Genomic DNA, 25,648 nt, shown 5'->3' with positions numbered 1-25,648 from the left:
CTGGGCCTGTTTAACATAATGATCCATTTCATGGTTGCATATATAAACTTTGCATACATGACATGTGTCGATGATATATATATATATATATATATCAGAGATGACAAACCATGTCATGTCAACATAACATTTAAAGAATATATTTTCTTATTAAGCTTCTTTGATATTTTATAATAGACGATCGTTACAAAGTCAATAGTATATAATTATTTTTAATTATATCTTCATTTCGAATTAATTGAAATAAACAAATATATATTAATTTGACTATCGGAGGAATCTTATCATTTGCATTCCGATATGATAAGATTCAGTAAACTTTTCGTTTGACTTCGAATTCCTTCCGCGGAAAGCATCAGAAGCAGATTGTGAAGGGGCCCATCGTAGCTGTAAAGCCATGCAGCTAATTCTTCCACTGTAAGCTGATGGAAATTTATATTCATGGCCAGCCCAACATAGCTTTCTCGACAAGACAAAGTCTGCAAGGCTACTGTATATTTAACCTGATGCCAACGAAAACCTTCCCCCATCGTTTACCATGATGTTATCTTGCGAGGAAGAGTTGATGCCTCGATCAGCTTCTACCTCTTTCCTATCCTTCTGCGTCTGCCACCTCATCGTAGCCATTCTTCTGCTAATTAGCAGCAGCAATGGTGTGACCGAGCGCAGCCTTCCGACCATAGACGATGATGACAGAGTGCGCGGACCAGCGCCGTCAACATCCGGTTTTGGAGGGCCAGACGAAAAGAACGGTGACGATTCCAACGGGGAAGATGATGAGCTGAGGAAGAGAGCGGAGGAATTCATCGAGAAGATGAACAGCGTGTGGAGAGCAGAGAGGAAGAAGATGCCGCGGTGATGTGGTGCAGACTATTGCATGCAATCAATGGGAGACATGTGCAACTCCGAATCTGCCAATAGTATGCCACATAAAAGCAACATTCGGATTAAAGGCCGCAACTTTGGGTTGAAATTTACGTAGGGGCAAATGTAATGCAGTGACCATTTTGTCCGCCAATCCTCATGGAGTTGACATATCCGACAAGCTTAAATACTCTTTGATTGCGAACATGATGCGTAATAAAGAAACTAGCCATCTGAATGATTCAAGATACGTTTTAAGTTCAGACGCCAAAGTTGTGGATGCCTTCCATACGCGTACGCATCCCTTGAAAGAATGGTAATGGGTCAAGATAGGTTAGGCCTCGGTTCCCTTTTACCAATCGTGGTCCATTACGAACACAGTCGTTGATGATGGGCCAGACGTGCGTAACAGGTCTCTTTGAAATCATACGAACCCGACCTGCTTTCGCACTGGCTCGCTCCGCTTAAACCGTGGCACAGGTCCCTTATACCGGTCAAGCAATTGGATTCGAGTCAGATCTGCAGGATGTTAGGGCTTCGACATAAGTCAATTGGTGAAGAGGGGCTCATTTATTTGGCGGACAAGGGGGACGTTGCCCCGAAGCGACGACGATCGCTGGAGTCATACCCCGGAATCAATCAGAGAAGCAATCTGTACGCGTCTGCGTAGCTGTGGGATTTTAATTCCCCAGCCTCCTTCCCGGTGGTTGAGCGATCAGCCCCGTCCTTTTGCCTGACCTCCCATTAATATTGGCCACCCGTTTCACCTATTTCCTCCCTTTCGTCTCTTGGTTTCAGCCCAGCTGCCGGTTGACCCCTCGCACCTATTGCCACTGGGGTCGGCAAGACCATGCAAGCCCCCACCTATACCCATTTAATACGGCTGCTACTCTCGCCTCCGTTTTCTAACTGCGTCGACCAACTGTCGTTTCTGCTGACGACGTTCTCTATATATCTTCTATCTTCTTATGATAATGCAATCCTTTTTCGGAGTACCACTACTTTTTTGCTTGTGAGGTTATATGCGTGTATAGGTTCGTTCCACTCTGCCTTTTGTTTAGCCGTTGTTGTTAGGATGGATACGGCGGCCGCTGAGCCCGCCGTGATGGATCGCGAGCGCCTGACGGCCGAAATGGCCTTCAGGGATACCTCCATCGTCATCAAGATCCGCCGCCGTCTGCCGGACTTCCTCCAGTCTATCAACCTCAAGTACGTCAAGCTCGGCCTGGGCTACACCACCATCCCCACCGCTTACCTGCTGGTGCCCCTCCTATTTTCGGCCCTCGCCGCCACGATCCGGCTCGACCGGATACTCGTGACCACGCCGGCCCGGCTCTCCATCGACCCCGCCACCGGACTCGGCTCCGCGGTGGTCGCCCTGGTCTTGCTCGCCGCCTACTACTTGAAGCGGCCGCGCCCCGTCTACCTGGTGGAGTTCGCTTGCTACAAGCCCGACGACGAGCACAAGATCTCCAAAGAGGGGTTCCTGGAGATGACCGACTGCACCGGCGTATTCACGGAGGAGTCACTCGGCTTCCAGACAAAGATCACGATGCGGTCAGGGCTGGGGGACGAGACGTATCTGCCGCCCGGAGTGCAGGCGCGGCCGCCTCGGCTGTGCATGGCGGAAGCTCGGTTGGAGGCGGAGGCCGTCATGTTTGGTTGCCTCGACGCCCTCTTCGAGGCCACGGGTGTCGACCCGCGGCGTGACGTCCGCATACTCATCGTCAACTGCAGCCTGTTCAACCCGACGCCGTCGCTGGCGTCTATGATCGTCAACCGCTACAAGATGCGGGAGGACGTGAAGAGCTTCAACCTGGGCGGCATGGGCTGCAGCGCGGGGCTTATCTCCATCGACCTCGCCAAGGACCTTCTCCAGGCGAACCCCAACTCCTACGCCGTCGTGCTGAGCACGGAAAACATCACGCTCAACTGGTACTTCGGCAACGACCGCTCCATGCTGCTGTCCAACTGCATCTTCCGGATGGGTGGCGCCGCCATGCTACTGTCGAACCGGCGGGCGGACGCGGGGCGGGCCAAGTACCGGCTGGTACACACCGTGCGGACGCACAAGGGGGCGGACGACAGCTGCTACGGGTGCGTGTACCAGCGGGAAGACGGCCGCGGGGCGATCGGAGTGTCTCTGGCCAGGGAGCTGATGGCCGTGGCCGGGGACGCACTCAAGACCAACATCACCACGCTGGGACCCCTGGTGCTGCCCTTGTCGGAGCAGCTCAAGTTCCTGGCATCGCTACTGGGTCGACGGGTGCTGAGGCTGAGGGGCGTGCGGCCCTACATACCGGACTTCCGGCGAGCATTCGAGCACTTCTGCGTGCACGCCGGGGGGCGGGCGGTGCTCGAGGAGATACAGAAGAACCTGGGGCTGGGATCCGCGGACATGGAGCCCTCCCGTAGCGTGCTGCACCGCTTCGGCAACACCAGCAGCAGCTCGCTGTGGTACGAGCTGGCGTACGCGGAGGCTAAGGGCCGAGTGCGCCGGGGTAACCGCGTGTGGCAGATCGGCTTCGGGTCCGGGTTCAAGTGCAACAGCGCGGTGTGGCGTGCGCTCCGAGACGTCCCGCCGGTGCACCAGGGCAGCCGCGGGCGCTGCAACCCCTGGGCCGACTGCGTCGACCGCTACCCGGTCAAGGGACAGGCTTGAGGTTGTCGACGAACCCACGGCGCGCCCTCTCGTGTCCTCCATTTGCCTCAACCACATAAATGCAAGCTCCTATTACCACCATTTGTTTGAAGCTGTTACCCCCGTTCAGCAGTGCACACACTTGCTCCCTGTATCTACGTTTATCCTCATGCATGCGTGCAATTTAGCTTCTGGTCAAAACAATAAACTCAACCTAGATTGTAATCGTGTGCTTATGTTTGTTTGTTTGTTTACATCATCAGAACCTGAGTCTCCCCATAGCCTTTCTATCGCCCTGGAACATCAACTATACCTAAATAAACGACCAACTCATATGTGTTTCATCGTCAAAATCAAGTTACCTCTTTTCATCACAGATTCAAGTCTGAGAGACTGTTGGGTTCCAGAAGAATGTACTTCCAAAAGACTGCAAGCAGTTGCGTCCGTCTTCTTCGACTCCTCTCCTATATCGCCTCGATTATGATCTAACTCGAAGATGCAGTGCAGTTACTGGGACAGTTGGTGGCGATGGACGGATGAGACTTCTTTAGGAATCTTGCTAAGAATAATTCATGTCGTACATCTGAGTCTAATTTGTTTTAGGTAGCAAGATAGAGACGGGCATTTCAAATAAGCCACGCAACTTTGAGAAGTACCTTTGATGTGACGTCGGTAAAGTTTCATTAATAGGTTAGATTACGGGCAACCTCAAAGACTCGATGTTTAGTCTGACTGATATATCACTCCGATATTGAAACTTAACCTGTTCGATTATATTATTGGATGGTCGATCGGTGCTCGAGAACGGTCGTCGGGTGTTAAATGTAATGTAAGCTTTTGATTCATGACCTAATAATTTAAGGCCCCTTTGCCTTTTGTTGTTTTTTTCTGGGGCAATAACTCTAATAATCCCCAACAGTAGTCATCCGTCAACTGGCCACAGAAATGGGACCCCCTTGATAAATGGTCGGCATTCAATGTATAGCCAGCCATCATCTTTGTTTGAGTGGATTCGAATTACAGCTTATTATATATATATATAATATTATTTTGAAGTTTACATTTTAAATTTGGTGAAAAGCTTTTAGTATGTATGTATGTATATTGGCGTCGTATTTAATCTTTGATAAAATTCAGATTAACACAAAACAAACAACTTAAATTTGTTTTAAATGACTGCTTAATTTGTTTATTTCTTTGGTGAAAAATGAATAATGGAAAATGATATTTCATGAAACTGGTCTTCGTCATATATCCGAAACAGCTTACAATATTATCTTCGTAAATAAAAAGGTACATGGCAATAATAGTAAAAAGAGAATTAAAGAAAAAAATTGGTTGGAGCAACTATGGCTCTCGTACTATAAGAAGAAATGGTTAACTGAATTTTTATTGATAATGAATATAAAATATGACGATTACATAGTTTTTTTAATTAATAATAAATATAAAAAAAAATATTTATTAAACTATTTCATAATGTAGAAGATTATATTAAGATCATGATCTTTATTATTGATAGGATCATAATAATATATTATTATAATTTTATATAATTTAAAAATATTTAAGATGATCATGATTTGACGAACGGTGTTGAGGGATGAGCGATTACTTCCTCGAGCAATATTTTTCTCTTTGTAGAGTGATATTAAATATCGAGCGACAGATAACATCGCAAGACGAATTGTGACATTAAGCAAAATCGGACGACAGAGTGGGAAAAAGGGATTGCCAAAAATAAAAAGCGTCAAGTATTTTCCTCAAGTAAAGATGGTTTATTAATCTGCAGATGGTATCCATCAGGTTCATTCATTCCTCTGCTTTGTGTTACCACATTCTCAGGTGCACACAGGACAATGTGGGAAGCATTTGCTTTGCTGTGGGGTCTGCCGAAGAATGAATTTGACTCTCGAACAATTTATTTCGTATGAAGATTACAAAATTGAAAAAAGGAGTTAATGATCTCTCAGTGACACCCTCTGAGGCTCGAGTTGCGATGTCGTCTCATGAGAGAACGAGTTATGTCAACTCCAATGTGGAGAAGAGATGTGCGAGCAATGGCAGTGGTGCAGTAACAAGAAACATAGCTAACCTTCTACGGTGCCATAGATCAAGCTTTCAGGGTTTTTGTGTTGCACGTTCATACGGCATATTTTAGCCTCAAGACACGTTAGGACAAAATCTGTACTAAGACGCTGCTTGGCATGTCGTGTCCCGGGAATCCCGAGACGACGTCGCCCCCACGCCGAGTTAGATATCATACTAAGGCGCTGGTTGGCACGTCACGTCGCCCTCAAGACACGTCAAGTCAGAATCCATATCAAGGCACTGTTTGGCATGTCCACCACGCCAACCCGCGTACGACCGACTCATGTACAGTAATATAAAGACCTCTAGCCGGTATCTGGCCAAGAGGGAGAGAGACAAAATCAATTGAACACTCCATTGACTTGCTCGTTAGAGGGGCTAAAGTCGGGAATCATCCGACGAAGACCATCTTTGCAGGAAAGCGATCGCCCACGACCTGCGAGCGTCTCAACTCAGAAATCGTCATTCAGTATACGAAGACGTGATGCCAATCACCCCGGAGACGGAGAGACGTGGCTCGACATAACGGTGCTTGGATCGGCACACTGAGGAATGCTGATCAACACCCTGTCACGAGGGCCCGGTCGACCTCGGCATCCAGCTCAGCCGACAAAAAACTTCCGACATCGACTCGTGGACCAGGCTATGCTGATTCACCAGTCATGACACATTTGTTCACCAACACACGTAACAGGAGATAAAGGCTAATGTGGATCGAATAGGTGCAGATTTGATCTTCATGCGGCACCATGTTTTGCCTACATGTCTAGACTGAGATAGTAATATAAAGATGTCAAAACGAGAGAGTTGAGATCTTCCCTCCTCGAGGTGGATTCTATTGATAGTGACGAACGAACGGAGCTAATCATGTGTTAAATTTGAATGATGTTGGATGGGCTTTTTCTCCCCACAATATATATTATCAACTCTAATAATTAGATGTCATGGTTTTTATTTATACTTGTAAGAGTAAATTTTGATTGTTTAAGCTTGAAGATGACTTATATATATATATATATATATATATATATATATATATATATATATATATATATATATATATATATAAATATATATATATAATCGACAGATAAGATTCAAAGTTTGGAAAAAGGTCTCATAATTTAGAAAAAAATCGATGGATGGTTTTTAGAAGATGGTAAAAGAAGACGACGACCCGAGAAAACGTAGAGCACACCGCCCTTTGCGACCCGAACGCTTCTCAGCCGTCCATTCGCCACTTAAAAGCTCGTGGAGAGGGAGGAAACAAGCAGAACGGAAGGGAGGGGCGAGTAAGGATGGTGGCGTCCGTGTCGGCTTGGGCGAAACCGAGCGCCTGGGCGTTGGACGTCGAGGAACACGAGAGCGCCATGGCCGTGGCCAAAGATAGGGACGATGATGTCTTCTCCTCCGTGGCCTCTCAACAACAGGACTTCCCCTCCCTCGCCGCTGCCGCCTCCAGTACCTCCAAGAAGAAGAAGAAGAAGGCGCAGGCCCTTACCCTTGCCGAGTTCACCACCGGCAAGCCCGTCTCCCACGGCGCCGGTGACCGCCCCCTCTCGTCCTCCTCCAAGGGCCTCACGCGGGACGAGCTCCTCCTCCTCCCCACCGGCCCCCGAGAGCGCTCTGCCGAGGAGCTCGAGCGCTCCTCCTCCCGCGGCTTTGGCTACTCCTCCTACGGCGGAGCCCGCGGCCGGGCCTCCGTCTCCGGAGAGGACTCCGGCCCTACCCGCTGGGGCTCGTCTAGGGATTCCGACGATCCGAGGACGGATGGCTTCGGCGGAGCAGGCGGTGGATCCAACCGTGATCTGTTACCGTCTCGCGCCGACGAGATCGACGACTGGGGCGCAGCGAAGAAGTCCGTGGCCTTGGAAAGAAGGGAGAGGGGCGGTGGAGGGAGCTTCTTTGACTCGCAGTCGAGGGCGGACGAATCGGATACATGGATATCGAGCAAGAGCACCGCGCCGCCGGCTGAGGGGCGGAGGATCGGTGGGGGCGGCGGCGGTTTCGAGATGTTCAAAAGGGAAGGATCCAACAGCGGCGGAGCCGATTCGGAAACATGGGGGAGGAAGAAGGATTTCGGAGATTCCGACATTTGGAGGAGGGAGGACGAAATAGGCAGCGGCGGAAGGCGTCGGCTTGTGCTGCAGCCGCGCTCTTTGCCGTTGAGCAATGGGGAACAAGTCCAAGGCAAGCAGGACGAGGGATCTACGATGGAGAAGAAGAGCAGGGGTTCAAACCCGTTCGGACAGGCTCGGCCACGCGAAGAAGTATTGGCAGATAAGGGGCAGGACTGGAAGCAGATTGACGAGAAGCTGGAGGCCTCTAAGATCCAGGATGCGCAGCTCGAAAGGTCTTTTGACAAGAGGGGATTTGGGGTGGCCAATGGAGCTGGAAGATCGCCCGAGAACCGCACAAATGGTGCTTGGAGGAGGCCAGATACTGCTCAGGCTTCTCCGAGGTCTGGTTATCAAATCTTCTCTTCTGTTGCTTATAATAGAATTGCTTTATGTGTTATACATAATTGTTGGTCTTTAGAATTTTTTGTCCATCATTTTGGTTTACTTGACTTGTGATCAGATGTGAGAATTCTCTTTGCTATATGTTTTGTTGCATAACATAAAAAACTTTTGAGTTTGGCCACATGTCAAGCATAATTCGGAAGAAGCTTTATTTGATAGTTGTTTTGCGCTTATGCTTGCACAGAGTGCTTTTGATTAGCACTAGCACATTATCACCATGGACCATTTCTTCTATGCATTCTGACAATCTAGTTTGGTAGTTCATTCTCTTTTGACATAATTAGCTATTTCTACAAACAATGATAATAGAGAAGTTGCTTGGGGAGGGTCAATTTATGAAACCTTATCTTTAAATATAGAGAAGCTGCTTCCATGATTCGAATCTTGGTCTCCCAGAGTGTTAAGGAGCAACCTTATTGTTGTAACAAAGTCCGTCCTTGTAATTCTCTCATGTATGGGTGAAGATATTAAATCATGTCCAGCATTAGCTTTTATTTCTAAGTTTTGATTCGTACGACTTTTATGTTTTAATTTGATATTCTAGATTATCTCTTTTCTGCATTTTAATCACTATTAAAAGTTGCAGAAGCGAATTTTAAGTTTGATCTTGCGAAAATACTGTTTAGTAGCTTAATCTCTCAATTGTGAGCGAAACAGCCTAAAGGCAGGGAGAATTTCAAAATCAAACTTGTAAACCTAATTAGATCAAACTTTAGTGAGTTTCAAACAATATTTGACCTTAAATGTCAAACTGATAAAATCTGTTAACTATCCAACTCAAGAGTCGAACAATCACTACTCATGGGATCTTCTCAGTCTTGGCAGCAGTGATGATTGGATCTGTCAAGATTTTAGGATGCTTATTAAATTCAAGGATAGGATTTGTACAACCCACTAAAATAAGGACAATAAAAAAGCCTGACTAGCACAAAAGAATAGAAAATGCCTATCATTCTGAATCTAAGCAATCTGAAATATTTCCAGCAAATGGCATGGTTGTTACAATTTACATATTATGTCGTGCCTTCAATTGAAGAAACATGGTATGTGAAACTCTAGTACTTAGTTTCTTCCATCTGAGTTAAACCTAATTGTTTAATAATGTTTTTCCCTTGATTGTTTTTCTCTTGTTGGAAGCTAATAATAGCTCTCCTGGCTGTGAGTTTCACCTATCTGTTTAATATTATTCTTGTGTTGATTGACTTTTTTGTTGGAAAATAAAGTAGCTCTATCTTGGCTGATTGCATGACTGTTGTGGATTGTCGTGTGTTCAAAATTTTGCCATTTTTTGGCTCCACTCCCTAAATAACTTAAGGAACTAATAGTTATGGGTTTTTTCTTCTCTCATGGATACCTGTTCCCTAGTTTCAGAGGAAATATTTTAATAACAAAGATCAAGTAAGAAATTTTAGTTGAGAATTTTATATGCAGACACATTACTGTGTGTGTCTACTTTCTGCGGTTCAATCATATATGGTTTTTGGTCTGTATGATAAGGTGGGATCGCAGTTGATGAATGAGTGATGGTTGGTAGCTTTTGTAAATTTGCATTCACAGGGATGCTTTTGCTTCAACACCACTCACTGTCTTGCATGTCTCCACTCTGCTCCAATTGTACTCGGATTTACTATATATTTTCACTTGGTAATAATAGTATCACATTCCTTGGTGGAAACATTTTGTTCAGTCTCTTACTTTTCTGCAATTTCTCATTCAGGATTGACAAGATTGAGAACACAGCACTGGAAAACTGAAATTTATACAGGTAATGGCCTCAGGATTAAAGATTCATCCGGCTGATGGTGCGTCTTCAAGTGACATTGGTTGCTGGAAATTTTCACAAGACCACAGTTTTGGTGGATAAATTAGTATATTACTTGTTCGTAATGAATTGAGCATTGTGCATCCTTCGAGTTTACGGGTCGTCGCTGCAATATTTCTTGTGTTATCCGTGCACTCTAGAAATTATGTTTTGTATTAGTCTGTTGTATTACTTGACATGCTCTGATAATGTGAGCTCTTGCTGTTTGATTTTGAATCATTGCTCGTACCACATTGACAATTGTTGTGTTAATGATGATTGTACATGGTATTGTCAAGAGAATTTAAATCTTAAGATTTAAATTGTAGGAATCAGTATTGGCACCACCAACAAAATACGCAAAGCAAAGCAATGCAATGCAGGCTGAAACATTGCTGCAAGTTATTACTTTGAAGACTGCCATCAGACAAACTCATCCACATTCGATTTAGATGGGGGAGTTTAATATCTAAGGGGAAAAGACAGAAACAGAGCTTCATCAATTGGTCGACCAACAGACATTGTATTGGAACCGGAAAGAAACCCTGTTCAGGAAATCAATATATCATTAATGTCATTAAATAATTTAAACGCTCCATAATGTTTAAGAAAAAAAATATGCATCCAACTATTTGGTTTAAGAAAAACAAATATAATTAAAATCATGTGAACATTTTAGTAATACATTTGATAGACAAACAATACTATTAAGATGCTATTCATAAATGGAAATTCATACATAAGAGATTATTTACATATTATTTTCTGTAATTAACTATTTTTAACATCTCGATTCTTATATTTTTAAAAAATATATTGAAATCCTTATATTTATGAAAATAAAATATTTAATCATATTTCTTCTCACATCATTTACTGTGTGTGCTGATGAAAATATTATAGAATTTACAATTGAGCACATGCGATATTTCTGTCGACAGAATCAATGATATCAAGAGAAACATGATTAAATATTTTATTTTTATAAATATAATAATCTCAATATAAATTTTAAAAATATATGATCAAAATATTAATGATAATTAATTAAAAATAATCATATAAGAATCCCAAAGTCTTTGACATGACTGGCCCTAAGAACATCAGAAAGTTGCGCCACGAGTAGTCAGCTTTGTTTGGTTCCCTTAGCAGGTGAAAATGAACTCCACATAGGTGTTAGATCTTTGCCTCTGTTTCCTATTAATCATGTGGCTGAATAATAATCTTTTGTTTGGAAGCGGAAATCTGGAACTCTCGCTGCTTTCCGGCGAAGATTCGCGTTTCTGTGGCTGTCATAATGACTGCGTTTTCCAAAAGAACTGTTGCTCTGCGTGTTCTTCTTCTCTGTTTCGGTTGCTCCAGTGACACTGGTGGCGGCTTCTTCCAAAGTGGCCCCATGGTCACAGTGAGTAATTAGTAGGTGCTCTATCGCTTTAGCTCACTCCGGTGCTTAATCCTGCATTCGCTACTTACATTTTGCAGCAAAAACATCACAGACAAATAGTCGAACACTATGCGGCCATTCCACACGAAGCAGCAGCAGCAGCAGTCGTGGCTTATATCAAATCCACAGACAACAGATAAGCGCGGAGTTAATGCAGCAAATAGACCTGCCGCCAACAGCTGGAGGAAACACGTCGGCAATGGAATGCGTTTGGTCGCACCGAACCCTTCACGGTGTTGGGAAGTGGCCGCGAAGGGCGTCGGCGCGCGTTGTGACGCGTCCACCGTCGCCTGTCGGACAGTCGTCGACAACATCCTACCAATCGATCCAGCGGAGCAGATGGTCTCGCGTTTCGATCCGCTCAGATGGCACGTTCGACTGACACGTGCGCGTGGAATTGAATCACGTGGTAGTCCTACTGAACTTTTAGCAATCAATCGCTGTAGTTAATGATTGCGAATCTTTGGGTTACTTATTTGACCAGCTTTCCTTTCCCGTCTGGTTTGACGATTCTTATCTCATTTTTCTCTTCAACTGTGATCATTCTTAATAACCATAGAGTTGAGTTAAGTGTAGAAAATAAGTTTTGTCCTTCATGTGAGTTTCAAAAAACGTTTTTAAGGATAAAAGAGACGAAAGTTTTTGGTTCTCATACTCCTCAATTAAAATGGTACTAAATAATTTATCAAATAATATAAAAATATTACTGATGTAGCATGATTTCTAAGTTTGATGGTTATCAATCAGTGTCATGCTATCCACGCAATACACCACGTTTATCTCACATTTCTTTTAGTTCCTCAAATTTATATTTATATTTATATTTATATTTATATTTTCTTTGGCACGTACAGTCAAATCCTCTGTGCAGTCGTAAAAAAGAAGCAGAGAGTATAATTCCCCTAATCTAACCAAAGCCAAAAGCGAGATTTCCGTCATCAGTGGGAAACATTAGGACTGTTGCTTACAACAGCCATGGAATTGCATCGACAGGTCAACAAAGGTGTCTCTCCCAACTTTCGAACGGGAACTGTTGCTTCCGACTTCGCTTTACCACGGCGGCTTTTCGTTGCCCCACGATCCCTGTCGTATGCCAGCTTATCCGCACCGGACGAAGAGAAGTATCCACGATAGTCCCGTGTTGATTCGTCCCACGTATCCACGTCGTAGATCAGTTAAGCATATTAGTCTTGTAACGAAGACGATCACCAAGTTGATCGCGGCGACGACAGATCCCACAGCAAAGAGCGACCTTTCTTTGGATCCACTTCCTCGTCTCCAGTCGGAATCGTTGTCTATTGATCGACTGCATTTACACTGAGAGCTCTCGAGTTCCCCCCATCTTTTTGTCGTCATTCGTGGGCCCCACATCATCCTCGTCTTCCTAACCTTTCTCTATAAATTTCAAGCCACGCCTTTCCTGCAATGATCCATAAGCCCCCCACTTTGGCGTCAAACATGGCCAGACTTTTATTCGTTCTGTCATCCCTTGTCGTCTCTGTTTCAGGTGATGTTTCTTTTCTGCTTTTGGTGTTTGGATTTCATGGAATGGGCTCCTCCGCTGTTATCGATTCCGTGTTATTTTGACACTGTTTGATCTGGTTTTCAGGGGCACTCGCCGCAACATTTACACTAACGAACAACTGCGACTACACCGTATGGCCCGGGGTGCTCTCGAGTGCCGGCACGGCGGCGCTGTCCACGACGGGCTTCCAGCTGCAGAAGGGCGAGTCGCGCAGCCTGGACGTGCCCGCCGCTTGGTCGGGCCGCTTCTGGGGCCGCACCCGCTGCGCCACTGACTTCAGCGGCAGGTTCAGCTGCGGCACCGGCGACTGCGGTTCCGGAAGGGTGGAGTGCTCCGGCGGCGGTGCGGCGCCCCCCGCCACCCTGGCGGAGTTCACGCTCGACGGCAGCGGCGGTATGGACTTCTTTGACGTGAGCCTCGTGGACGGCTACAACCTGCCGATGCTGGTGGTGCCGCAGGGCGGCTCGGGTGGGAGCTGCAGCTCGACGGGGTGCCTGGTGGACCTCAACGGGCTGTGCCCCTCGGACCTCAAAGTGGTGCTGTCGACCTCGGACGGCGGGAGCGAGAGCGTGGCGTGCAAGAGCGCCTGCGAGGCTTTCGGATCGCCCCAGTACTGCTGCAGCGGCGACTTCGGGAACCCCAACACCTGCAAGCCGTCGTCCTACTCCCAGTTCTTCAAGAACGCCTGCCCCAGGGCCTACAGTTACGCCTACGACGACGCCACGTCCACTTTTACGTGCGCCTCCGCCAACTATCTCATCTCCTTCTGCCCCAGCACCACAAGGTCTATAAACACCAACCATTTATCTGGTTCTTCCTCTTAGTTATTATTAAGCACAATTTAATTTCAGTATAATATCCTCAATCATTAAACTGTTGTCAATAGAATCATTTTACTGCGACATGCTCTGCATGCGCATGCTTAGGCAGTACGCAGTACAGCGTGTCTCCGATTCAAACAAGTACTTGATTCATCCATATGTTAGGTCGCCAAGGAGGCACCAGCCAAAAGCTACCGTTTGTTCCATCAAAAGTCGAAGTCAGTCCACCCTTAATCTTCGAACACAATCTTCCTTGCACAAAAGTAGGACACCTAAGCACCGGGGAATTATTCTCGATCGTAGTTGGCACATTCTTGGTGTTGGAGACTAGTGACTGACAGTATATCTATTGTTATTGCATGTCCTTTTCGCGCTCCCATTATTCATCATCATCATCATCATCATCATCATTTATTTCTCGTGCAATAATTCAACTGTTTCATCCCGTTCTTCCACCGCAGTCCAACGATTTTTAACGTTGCTGACCTTGAATACTTTCTTTTGACAGCCAGAAATCTTCGGGCTCGAATCCAGAAGAAGCAGACATTTCGTCGACCAGCAACAGCACCATGGTGTACATCGGCGGGGAGCAGGGGAGCGACGCCACGCTCACCGTGCCACGCCTGGCGGCCCTTTTACTTCCCGTCCTCCTCGCTCCTCTCGCCTTACATCGTGGCTTTTAGCGCGGCCGCGCGGAGAACACGCCGCAGCGGCACCGTGGCGAGAGGGAAGCCATTCTTCGGGACCACCCCATCTTCCATCCGCCTTCATTAGGCAGATCACAGCAGATGCTGCCGGGGATCTGACTAAGAACGAAAAGAGCTGCTACGCGTGGAGACTCCAGCTGAGCTGACAAGCATCTAACTGATGTGTCTTCTCACCAACCTGATTCACACCTTAGGGTCATACTCGTTGGATTGTGTAGGCCTGTAGTACATAGGGTTCTTTGGATACGTCTTGGCGGTCGAGTATATTCTTTTATTTGTTATCTATAGCGTTTGCACTCGGAGTTCATGTTGCTCTTCCAGATGTCAATTTTGAGTGTTGCTACAAGAAATCGAAAGAAAAATATTCAATCAAATAGTCAAAATCTTCTACTACAGTCAACACTTGGAAATGCAGCAAACTCTCAAATTACCAATCGTGCAGTCAAGTTGACCATAAGCCGCTTTGGAGGAGCTTTCAATGTAATTGAATGGGAAAAGTAATATCAACCACCCGTTCCGATTAGATTCGTGACAACGCCCGATACCGAACCACCTGAGCTGGTTCCATGTCACTACTGGGACCCACTTAATCTTACTTGGTGCTCAGTATGTCTTGCACCCTATATTTCCTTTCTTCCAACTAGTCAAAACTTTGAAATATTAGAAGACACCGCAGCTGACCAAAACAGGTTTTGGTTCCTATAAATCTACATGCAATAAATGTTCTCTCCGTAAGAATCTGACGATGATTCAGCGTGTTTCTCACAAGTCAAACATATTGAAAGTGTTAGGAAAATAGTTTATATGTGTTCGAGATAAATATCATCGATGTCTTTATCAGCTCGATGTGATTCAAACTTATATATGTAAGAATATTCGAGATTCCTCTAATGCTCAAATATCATGCTCCTGAATTGACTCTGAGGTGACTTCAGAATGAATCCAATATGGTTTCGAGGTGGCTTCGATGTAGATTCGAGATTCCTTCGAGGTGATTTCGAACCGGATTGAAGGTGAAAATATTATACTCTCGATGTGTCATTTATACGAAGATCAATGTCGATGAGAATTCTTTGATCAAATTCTTTGGACATGTAGTTTTCCTTAAAGAGTTGTCTTTCTCTTTATTTAGGATATATTTTTATACCTTTAAAAAAAATTATGATTATCTTCTTTTGTCATAAAGAAGAAAAAAAAAGGAGTTTAGGATTAGGAAAAAAAAAAAAGTTTACATTTCTCTTTCTTACCATAATAAAGGAGAATTTACATTTCTCTATTACTTATGTATATGTAAGTGGATGAAGGATTATGTGAATCTTACGTAATGATCAATTATTAATAAATTCTTTATCAATATGATTAAACTCCGACATACACTGATAACATTCTAATTAAATATAAAAAGGCTGTTTATTCAATATAATTAGTTATGTGGGGGGTTTGACTAAGTGATTCTTTCTTCATCATTTCTCAAAAAAGTAAACGTATGTGTTTGTCGTGTGCTTTCACTTGTACAGAATTGAAATTTCAAGTCCACTTGATCTCATAGTGTAAAAGCTCATTAATAATGACTGATGTTGGAAATAGTTATTGGGTGCTTTTGCTTTTGTTTTACTTCGCAGGTGTTGGTGGAGGGTGGCTTTGTTGCAACCATAATTGATATCTGATCGAAAATTAATGTCATTTTACCTATTCAGTGAGTGGTCAGCTTACGAAGTGATGAAACATCCTTTCCAATTATTGGTGGCTTTTATATCTGTTTCTATCTCATAAATGGAAGCTATCTTCCCTATAATTAAGGAAAATAAATACATAATTGACAATTCACACTGCCCACATCATCTCCGGCCCACAAAGATTAAGTAGAGTGTTCTTGGGTGAGGATCAGGCCATGCCCATTGCCAGCCTTCCTCCACTTGGAGGAGCTGATAGTGACTCTTCCATGGAGAAAATTCAAAGGAAAAACAAAAGAAACAATAAGAAAGCAAAGGAAAGGAGAGAGGTGACGGAGATCCAACGTCTTACACAGCAGAAACTAGTTCGCGTTGTCTCTTCTTTCCGAGAACGATCCCCACTGCTGTCTCGGTGATAAATCAGCGTGTGCATGAATGTGTTCCTCTGCTGCTCTACATTTTTGAGGAACTAATGCGACAAACTAAGTGATAAATCAGCGTAAGTAACTTGACCGCGGTGGAGAGAAGTGTGTTGACCAAAGATTCCGAGGGCAAGCATCTTGTGCTTCTTCCGACGAGGACAAAACAACATGGTGTGGTCTACTTCTTGCCGGTGAATGCTGCTGCGTATATAAGATTCATCTCTCTTCTCAATCATCATCTCTTGATTTGAACCAGGTTTGCCGTCAGATTCGAGGAAATCCAGCTCAGTTTATGTGTAAGCATGGTCATGACCGGTCGGCCACTCATGATGGAGCGTCCATAGTCACAAATTAAGGGAAGATGCATTAGGATATAAAGCGAAATAACCTTTATATATTAACAAATACTAGCATACCATGATATACAGCGGAATTAAATGAAATCATAATAAAATAGAACACCAAGATATACGTGAAAAATCCTTCCAATGTGAAGGGTAACAACTATGAGAATAATAAATATACAAATCTTAATCTCTTACCCTAAACCCTAGCAACAATCACAAGATAACAACTCAGATACAAGGATCACGTCACTGTCCACGATATCTAAAACCTCCCCAAGTAATCACAGCAAGAATCTACTATAGATTTGATCTAATCTGAGATGAGAACACTGCTAGATGATTGAGAACAGTCTCTCTACGTTGTCCTTGTTTTCTTCAATTTCTTTCTCTTGTTTTCCACGTTGCTATCCTTTTCTGCCCAAAAAATATAGCCACCTCCTTACCAAAACGTAGCCATCACACCTCTCTTATATTGATCTAGGATTAGGTTAAGAGGAGGTGTAGGTTGATATAACCCACGTGAGCTGAATATGGGCTGTCAGCCCAACAACGAACCTATTAATATATTCGTCTTGCATTTTGTTCGGCTGATGCTTAAACACACAGCTTCAATTCCCTGCTTGTATCTTCCAACACACATCTCGAACTAGAGGTTTGCTGGTGTAGCGGAGACTACGATCCCCCATTCGTCCACCCAACTAATTTTGTGGAGTGCGTAGTTGAAGTTCTGACGGTGGCAAATCCTGGAGCAGTCAGGAAGCGTTTCGTCATCTTTATGCTTTTGCAGTGTCTCCTCGACCTCTGATCCTTATCCATGAAGAAAACAAAGGCAAACAGCATGGCCAGGCTATGCAAAAGAAGAAGATGGACAGGGAAGAAAACCGCTTTCTTACTAGGATCCTGCATGGCACACAGTGGACATTGATCTTAAGCTTTTATAAAGGTGATCGAACTCACCTCTGAAGAACGACGTCATTCGTGGGGTCTTCTGTGATCCTCGACGCTTTACCATGCACATTCATCACCATCACCAACCCACTTGGAGAATGGCAACTACGAAGCCGTGCATGACGCACTTTAATTAGATAGAGTACGTACAGCAGTACGGTGGTGTTGCTTCACCGTCCATTGCCATTTGGTGCTGCTTTATGACTCGTGCCGCGTGAAGAAGAGGTTGCTCACCGTGTCCAAGCGTGACACACGTACGTCGGCTGTTCAGAGATGACGACTCCAAATACTTATGCCAAATGCCATTACAAGAACAAATCTATCTGATTTCTTGAATCGATATAAAGATGATATTGCATCAGCTAATCGGGATGCCTTGGTTGAGGTTTGGAATCCTATTCAGGCCACCATCTTGCTTCGACCAGCCGATGGTGCGGCGGCTCACCGGTCATAATAGTAGAGTTAGTTGCAGACCGTGAATGACCCGCCTAGTCTGAATCCGGCCCAATTTCCCTCTTTGCATTCTGATACAAAAGGCCGTAGTACGTTAAGAGTAATACAAAAATAAATTATTTATTATTACATAAAATGATAGATCTCCAGGAGGATTAGTATATTTATTTTAAAGTAATAAAAAATATTTTAATTTTTTTATGATTAATAACAATATTGATTAGAAGCGGGGAATAAAAAGGAAATGTAATCCAACGTCTACCACAGTTGGTTAGCGGTTAGCACACGGTTAGTACCACCCGTCACCAGCTGTAGTCCCTCGAAGCCAGAAACAGGCCAAAAGTCGCCATCACCAAAGCGCACTCACAAGCTTTAATCATGTCAAATAATAGCTCCTTTTCACTAAAGCAGCAATTAACAACGCCATCAAAGGCCAGAAAACCATCTATAAAATGCCTGTTCAACCCAGCTCTAGATTTCCCCCCCCCCCCCCCCCCACTTCGCCTTCCTCCCCTCCTCCCCTTGGCAATTCATGGGTGCTGGTGTTGCTACCTCTTTCCATTCTCCTCGTCATCTTTCATCTTCCTTCACTTCTCTTCACATCCAGTCCAAGAAACCCTCCTGCTATTCTTTCCTCGCCACCGTTTAGAGTTGGACAGGCAGAGGCAAAGAAGTCTCACAAACATTTTCACAAGTGACTGATGGAACCTTCTCTGCTGTCTTCTCCGGCTCCCGTTCTTCTACTGACTGTTCACCTGCTGTTCTTCCTGTTCCATGGAGGTAGCGGTTACGAGCGCAGTCTATTTGGTTGTCGATGAATTGTTCGCGTTTTTCTCATCAGTGGAAGATTTGTGTGTGTGCTTGTGCAGGGGAGGGGGCGACATTTACATTCGTGAACAGATGCGGGGAAACCGTTTGGCCAGGGATTTTGTCCAACGCCGGCACCCCGCAGCTGGAATCCACCGGCTATGAGCTCCCTGTCGCGTCGTCGCGCTCCTTCCAGGCCCCCGCCGGCTGGTCAGGCCGCTTCTGGGCCCGGACCGGCTGCTCCTCCACCGGCGGTACTTGGTCCTGCGCCACGGGCGACTGCGGCTCCGGCCAGGTGGAATGCAACGGCGCGGGTGCCGCACCACCCGCCACGCTCGCGGAGTTCACCCTCGCGCCCTCGTCGGCGGGGCAGGACTTCTACGACGTCAGCCTGGTCGACGGCTACAACCTGCCGATGGTGGTGGAGGCAAACAGGCGCGCCGGCGCCTCTGGGGAGTGCGCCGCGACGGGGTGCGTCGTGGACCTGAACCGGATGTGCCCCCCGGAGCTGCGGACCGCGCAAGGCGAGGCGTGCCGGAGCGCCTGCGAGGCGTTCGGGACGCCGGAGTACTGCTGCAGCGGCGCGTTCGCGAGCCCGACGACGTGCCGTCCGTCGTCGTACTCGCAGATGTTCAAGGCGGCGTGCCCCAGGTCGTACAGCTACGCCTTCGACGATCCCACCAGCACTTTCACCTGCGCCGGCGAAGCCGATTACACCATCACATTCTGCCCACGATCTGCCCCAAGGTATCAAAACCTCGGTTCGTTTCAGCAACCACAGAAAGTTCCCACCTTTTCATTACGAGAACATGCGAAAATTCACGTCCACAACCTGTTTGTGATAATTACAGTTTATTTCATTTTTACTCTACTCCGACATCACTACCTTCATGTTTGTGATCTGATCAAGTTCTTCTGTTGCTTTCTCGATAATTATGTAAAGCAGTCAGAAAGCGTCGAGAGATTCCTCGACAAGCTCGACTTCGACACCTAAAGCGACCGGTGGTCTGACGCTGGATGACGACTCTTGGCTTGCAAGCTTGGCCACCGGCGACGCAACCGCTGTGAGAAGGGCAGTCCCTCGCCTGCACCAATCATTGCTCCTCGTAGCCACCACAGTGGCGTGTACACAGCTTCTGCAATCCTACAATATAATCGCATAATTCAATCCCATGCTCTCTCCATTACTCGCGTCTCCATCTCTGTATGGACAGACTTGTGGTTCGCGTTCCGAACACTTGAAATGAATTCGGAAAAAGTCGAGGACAGAAAAAAAGTATGTAAAGATTCGGATTGGACTCACCGACGGTCCGTAAATAAAGCTGTTGTCACGCTTCTCGATATGAGAAGATTGACCAAATCCAATGAAGCCGCAATCGCCATGAACCACTGCGCTTGTCCGATCTGTACAGAATTGAATGCTGGTAATTTGTTGGGAGCAGTGCAATGATGTGATGTCGATTCTGCACAAAACATGATCGAGGGTAGCAATTTCTACCTGTCTGACTTCATTTAATGCTAATTAATTTATTATCTCACATATTAATTCTAATTCATTATACAGGACGCTCATTTGTACAATCATAATTCGAATATTTCAATCATAATCAAAATATTAAAACCTTTTTTAATATGTATTACCATCTCTCTTGCCATTATCTTTCATAATGCACCTTCAAATAAATTGAGAAGTTTATACGAACAAGTTAAAGAAAGTTTACAAGTTGGTACATTTGATGCTGGAATTACTCCAATTTGATACATATGCCGGAGATCTAATGATAACAAGCTTTGACATTATAAATGGCTGCTCAATGGCTAAACCATAAACCAGAATCTTGGTGCATTCTAGTGTTGGTCAACATTAACGGCTATTAATGGACATTGAGATCATAAAATAAGACAATGGAAGATAAGCTAAGGCCTATCTCCGAGGTAAATAACTAAGCATATCTCTCCGCCTAACTTCCAATTTGCCTTCCTAGGAAGCATAGTATTGGGACCATCCGAGAACCATGCACTGTCCATGCTCTTCTTTTCCCTATCCCGTAGCTTTATGACCAGCTCCGATCCATGCAACATGAACTTTTGACGTAGCAAACAATTCCTTATCCCCCGTCTACGGCTAAAGGTGTTCAGAAGCCAAGTAGCAACAGATTGATTGGCGAATGCAAATATGTTTACATCTCTCGCATTCATGGGATATGTTCACATCCTGTTGCTTCAGCAACTGGACGTCTTGAGATTCCTTCATCGTCTCCTTCTGCAACACAACGATGCGGACGCTCTCGCCTTCATCTATCGATCCTGTTCATCATCATCATCGTCTTCTTCTTCTTCTTCTTAGCGCTAACGTTTTGTGTGCATCGTTGTTACTGAGTGGCTTCGACAATGGTGAATATGCGCAGACGCAGCCGATGCATAAATATAATCCGTAAGGACTCTTCCCGTATGGCTCTTTATATCTGCTGTTCCTCACGTCATGTGAGCACCATGTACGTGCTACATCAGCACCATTAAATGCCAGCATGACAGAGGCCTTCTTTCTACAGTGAGTAGTTTATACTAACTCCTTTTCTCAGTGAGGTGCTTTAGCATCCTTCATTTGTATTGAATAAGCTGCCGTCCCTGCTTGTATGCAAGCCACGATACGAGGCTCAAGGTCTTGAAACCATGACGACACCCTTTGCAGAAATGTTTGCCGACTACTTGCCTTCACGTGGGGTCCACAATCTGCGTCTGTCCGAGAGGTTCAATGTTCATGGGAATGTGAAGTTGCTCTCACACTGGACATAGTTGAAGCTACCATTAATTATTCCCTTTCCTTCCTTTGGTGAGAGCTTGGAACTGAGAAAAGAATTGGCTGGACATATTCAGCAATATATGAAGTTTCTATGGGCTCGATCTCGACATCCAAGAAAATAGTATATTGACTTCACCACCTAACTACTGGTACAAGGATTGAAAGGACTCGCTCCCTGCTAGCTACTGGGTTTTGGACAGCTACATATTAACAGCTAAAAGGTACATCTAACAAAACTTTCGGCTGCATGAGATGGTCCTATCATGTGTGTGGTTGCTCTTTCCGCCAAGGAACCCACTACATGTGTGGGGCTTTCTCATATCCTGGCCACGGAATCAGCACTGTGAGGATTAGGCAAGCAATGCATTTGGCAACATTATCATCCTTAAAGGTGTTTTGTTTCCCTCTTGATCTTGCATCCCCTCTGGCCAAACAAACACATTTGGAGCTCATGCACCCTATCCACAGCCCACTGTGGGACAACTTGGCTGGGCTTAATTTGCATGGGTTTCTTTCGCTTTCATACATCTTTCCTCGCATCTCGATGTTGCTGCGGTGATCGGAAGGAAAGCAAGGTAATGAACCTGCATAGTGATTCTCCTCTTTGACTTAGTTTTAGGCACCAAATCGCTGATAGAGTTTGGGAAGACTAAATCATATGGAGCTCATGCAAATATACTGATTTAGTCGTCCCTTTTAGTTGGGCACTTAAGACCGATTGGGAACTTCTTCCCCGTATTTGCCATGAAATAGTTTCTTTTTATACTTGAGCCCCCGGTTGGCAGCGTCGGTTAAGGTAGACAGCATGAGAACATCAAAAGGGAAGAAAAATGCATGCCTAACAGAAGTGAATAGTAGCGAAGAAAGAATTTATTTTAAAAGGATTGATTTTATTTATATAAATTTGGGAGATTCTTTTTTTAAATCATGTACTTAAATAATAGATATATATTATAGTGATTGATCCTCATATCATAGATTGATTAAAGATTAGAGCATGTAACCAATGTAAAATTGTTATTTCATATTTGTCTCTAATATGATCTTCTATCATGTCCATGCAAAATTAAGCTTCAGTTAAGAATGTTAGTCTTGGACTGATATAATTGAAATATCCTATAAGCAAAAGGTCTTGTAAGGGAGTTAACTAATCAATCATAAATATGGACATGAGAAACACATAGTGAATGTGGATTACTTGATCCTTAATAAAATGAAAGTCGATGATAATATGTTTGATGTCGGAGCGAAACACTAGGATGAGCATAGGCAGGTGGCACTAATATTGTCATGATATATTGTAGAAGTTGTTGGGCTGATAGCCCATATTCAGCCCATGTGGGCTAGGGCAGCCCACAGCCCACACCCCCTTTTAACCTAACCCTAATTAAGATTAGGGGGATGTGGTGGCTGCGTTTTAGAGGCAGATTAAAGCTATAAAAAGGCAGCAACGAGGCAGATCTTTGGAGTGACGAGATTCCAAAGAGAAGAAGGAGAACAAGGCAGAAAAGTAAGAGAAAGAAACGGAAGAAGACAAGGACAACGCAGAGAGACTGTTCACAATCATCTAGCAGTGTTCTCATCTCATGTTAGATCAAATCTACAGTAGACTCTTGCTGTGATTACTTGGGGAGGTTTTAGATATTGTGGGCAGTGATGTGATCCTTGTATCCCAGTTATTCTCTTGTGGTTGTTGCTAGGGTTTTGGGCGAGAGATTGAGATTTGTATATTCATTATTCTTATAGTGGATTATCTCTAGTTTGCCCCGTGGTTTTTACCCTTCACATTGAAGGGGTTTTCCACGTATATCTTGGTGTTCAGTTTGATTATGTTTCCATTTTATTCCGCTGCGTATTTTGGTCTTCTAGTATTTGTTCATATACAAAGGTTATTCCTGTTTATATCCCCATCAATTGGTATCAGAGCGGGGTTTTGGTGATTTAATTTTTTTTGTATTTGAACATGGAGGCCAGTAATATTTCTCGTATGATTAGTTTGAATGGAAATAATTAGATGATATGGAAACCAAGAATGGAAGATCTCTTGTATTGCAAAGATTTGTATGGACCTTTGCAAGGGGATAGTGCAAAACCTACAACTATGACAGATGATGAGTGGAAGAGGTTAGATCGAAAAACAATTGGGTTTATTAGACAGTGGCTTGATGATAGTGTCTTTCACCATGTTTCTACTGAAATTTCTGCATATTCTCTTTGGAAAAAATTGGAAAGTCTCTATGAAAGAAAAACAGTTGGCAACAAAGCTTTTTTGATCAGAAAACTTGTGAACCTAAAATATAGAGAGGGTGCTTCTATTGCCGAGCATTTGAATGAAATACAGAGTATTACTAACTAGTTATCCTTTATGAAAATGTCTCTTGATGATGAGTTGCAGGCATTATTACTTCTCAGTTCATTACCAGAAAGTTGGGAGACACTGGTGGTTTCCTTTAGTAATTCTACGCCAGATGGTATTGTCACTATGAGTCAAGTAACAAGCAGTTTGTTGAATGAGGAGTTGAGAAGAAAAAGTTCGGTAACATCTCAGAATGATTCACATGCACTTATCTCAGAGAACAGAGGAAGGTCAAAGTCCAGAAGCAGTTCACGTATGGGTAGGAGCAAGTCAAGATCAAGAAAAGATATTGTTTGCTATAACTGTGGTGAGAAAGGACATTACAAGAACCAATGTAAGCAATCTAAGAAGAACAAGAAAAAGGGAAAAGAAGTGGAGTCTACATAGTCAAAGGATAATACTACAACTATAGTGCAGGGTGTTGATTATTTGATTTTGTCTCCTTCTGATGATATTTTTTCTTGTGTGTCAGGATCTTGAGTGGGTGATTGACACATGTGCTTCTTATCATGCTACACCTCGGAGGGAGTTTTTTGCTACATACAGGTCTGGAAACTTTGGTGTTGTCAAGATGGGCAACTATGGCACAGCAGACATCATTGGCATGGGTGATATTCATTTAAAGACCAACTTGGCTGCAAGTTGGTACTTAAGGATGTGAGGCATGTGGTTGACTTGAGGCTGAATTTAATTTCAGTTGGAAGACTAGATGATGAAGAGTATGAAAGCAGATTTCACAGAGGGTAATGGAAGCTTAGTAAGGATTCTCTTGTTATAGCTAGTGGAAAGAAATGTCATACTTTGTACAGGTTGCAGGCTAAAGCTTATGGTGAGCAGTTAAATACTACAGAGAAAGACTTCAGTATGGAGTTGTGGCATAGGCGATTGGGACACATGAGCGAGAAGGGGCTGCAAGCTCTTTCCAAGAGAGAGGTATTACCAGATCTCAGATGTATACATCTGAACCCTTGTATTGATTATTTGGCTGGTAAACAACATAGAGTTTCATTTGCTAGTGCTGCTTTGTCTAGAAAAATGCATGCCTTAGACCGTGTATATACAGATGTATGTGGTCCTTTGAGGACAAAAACTCCTGGTGGATCTATTGATGTTCTTGGTATAAGTGGTGCACTTTATTTTGTCACTTTTATAGATGATTTTTTCAGGAAAATTTGGACTTATGCTTTGAAGACCAAAGATCAGGTTATTAATGTCTTCAAAGTGTTTCATGCCAGGGTTGAAAGGGAGACAGAAAGGAAATTGAAATGCATAAGATCAGATAATGGTGGTGAGTATACGGGATTGTTTAATGACTATTGCAGGTCACATGGGATCCAACATGAGATGACAGTTCCTGGTACACCTCAGCATAATGCAATTGCAGAGAGGATGAACCGCACCATCATGGAAAAGATCAGATGTA

General features: G+C 44.3%; 4 protein-coding genes across 5 annotated transcripts; all 4 read left to right on the top strand.

Moving 5' to 3' along the window:
• The first annotated feature begins 1,766 nt into the window (after window positions 1-1,766).
• LOC135673534 (3-ketoacyl-CoA synthase 1-like) lies at window positions 1,767-3,741 on the top strand. The gene has a single exon (XM_065182578.1). It carries the CDS (start codon window positions 1,940-1,942, stop codon window positions 3,524-3,526), a length of 1,587 nt encoding a protein of 528 aa, XP_065038650.1. The 5' UTR covers window positions 1,767-1,939; the 3' UTR covers window positions 3,527-3,741.
• A 3,099-nt stretch (window positions 3,742-6,840) lies between these two features.
• On the top strand, window positions 6,841-10,156 carry LOC135673532 (eukaryotic translation initiation factor 4B3-like). Its single transcript, XM_065182576.1, has 2 exons — window positions 6,841-8,057; window positions 9,836-10,156. The coding sequence occupies exons 1-2, from the start codon at window positions 6,895-6,897 to the stop codon at window positions 9,870-9,872; spliced, it is 1,200 nt and encodes a 399-aa protein (XP_065038648.1). The 5' UTR covers window positions 6,841-6,894; the 3' UTR covers window positions 9,873-10,156.
• Window positions 10,157-12,587: 2,431 nt separating this feature from the next.
• LOC135673533 (thaumatin-like protein 1) lies at window positions 12,588-14,816 on the top strand. Its single transcript, XM_065182577.1, has 3 exons — window positions 12,588-12,870; window positions 12,973-13,672; window positions 14,218-14,816. The coding sequence occupies exons 1-3, from the start codon at window positions 12,789-12,791 to the stop codon at window positions 14,390-14,392; spliced, it is 957 nt and encodes a 318-aa protein (XP_065038649.1). The 5' UTR covers window positions 12,588-12,788; the 3' UTR covers window positions 14,393-14,816.
• A 3,940-nt stretch (window positions 14,817-18,756) lies between these two features.
• LOC135673531 (thaumatin-like protein 1) lies at window positions 18,757-20,237 on the top strand. 2 transcript variants are annotated; one of them, XM_065182575.1, is made up of 3 exons: window positions 18,757-19,039; window positions 19,129-19,813; window positions 20,013-20,237. In XM_065182575.1, the coding sequence occupies exons 1-3, from the start codon at window positions 18,961-18,963 to the stop codon at window positions 20,227-20,229; spliced, it is 981 nt and encodes a 326-aa protein (XP_065038647.1). In that variant the 5' UTR covers window positions 18,757-18,960; the 3' UTR covers window positions 20,230-20,237. The 2 variants fall into 2 exon arrangements, with proteins under 2 accessions (XP_065038647.1, XP_065038646.1); XM_065182574.1 differs by having other exon boundaries at window positions 20,010-20,237.
• Window positions 20,238-25,648: the final 5,411 nt, after the last annotated feature.

The sequence above is a fragment of the Musa acuminata genome, chromosome BXJ1-5 (assembly GCF_036884655.1).
Source record: "Musa acuminata AAA Group cultivar baxijiao chromosome BXJ1-5, Cavendish_Baxijiao_AAA, whole genome shotgun sequence".
NCBI classification, from domain to species: domain Eukaryota; kingdom Viridiplantae; phylum Streptophyta; class Magnoliopsida; order Zingiberales; family Musaceae; genus Musa; species Musa acuminata.
Note: the sequence above shows the minus strand (reverse complement) of the source record. Positions and strands in the feature narration are given on the sequence as shown.

Bases quoted from the DNA above. Each gene is read 5' to 3' on its own strand.
- LOC135673531 (XM_065182574.1), top strand. From the start codon at position 18,961: ATGGAACCTTCTCTGCTGTCTTCTCCGGCTCCCGTTCTTCTACTGACT. The intron at 19,040-19,128 runs GTAGCGGTTACG...GTGCTTGTGCAG, and splicing joins GTTCTTCCTGTTCCATGGAG to GGGAGGGGGCGACATTTACA. The intron at 19,814-20,009 runs GTATCAAAACCT...AATTATGTAAAG, and splicing joins TGCCCACGATCTGCCCCAAG to CAGTCAGAAAGCGTCGAGAG.
- LOC135673533 (XM_065182577.1), top strand. From the start codon at position 12,789: ATGATCCATAAGCCCCCCACTTTGGCGTCAAACATGGCCAGACTTTTA. The intron at 12,871-12,972 runs GTGATGTTTCTT...TCTGGTTTTCAG, and splicing joins CCTTGTCGTCTCTGTTTCAG to GGGCACTCGCCGCAACATTT. The intron at 13,673-14,217 runs GTCTATAAACAC...TTCTTTTGACAG, and splicing joins TTCTGCCCCAGCACCACAAG to CCAGAAATCTTCGGGCTCGA.
- LOC135673534 (XM_065182578.1), top strand. From the start codon at position 1,940: ATGGATACGGCGGCCGCTGAGCCCGCCGTGATGGATCGCGAGCGCCTG.
- LOC135673532 (XM_065182576.1), top strand. From the start codon at position 6,895: ATGGTGGCGTCCGTGTCGGCTTGGGCGAAACCGAGCGCCTGGGCGTTG. The intron at 8,058-9,835 runs GTCTGGTTATCA...TTTCTCATTCAG, and splicing joins ACTGCTCAGGCTTCTCCGAG to GATTGACAAGATTGAGAACA.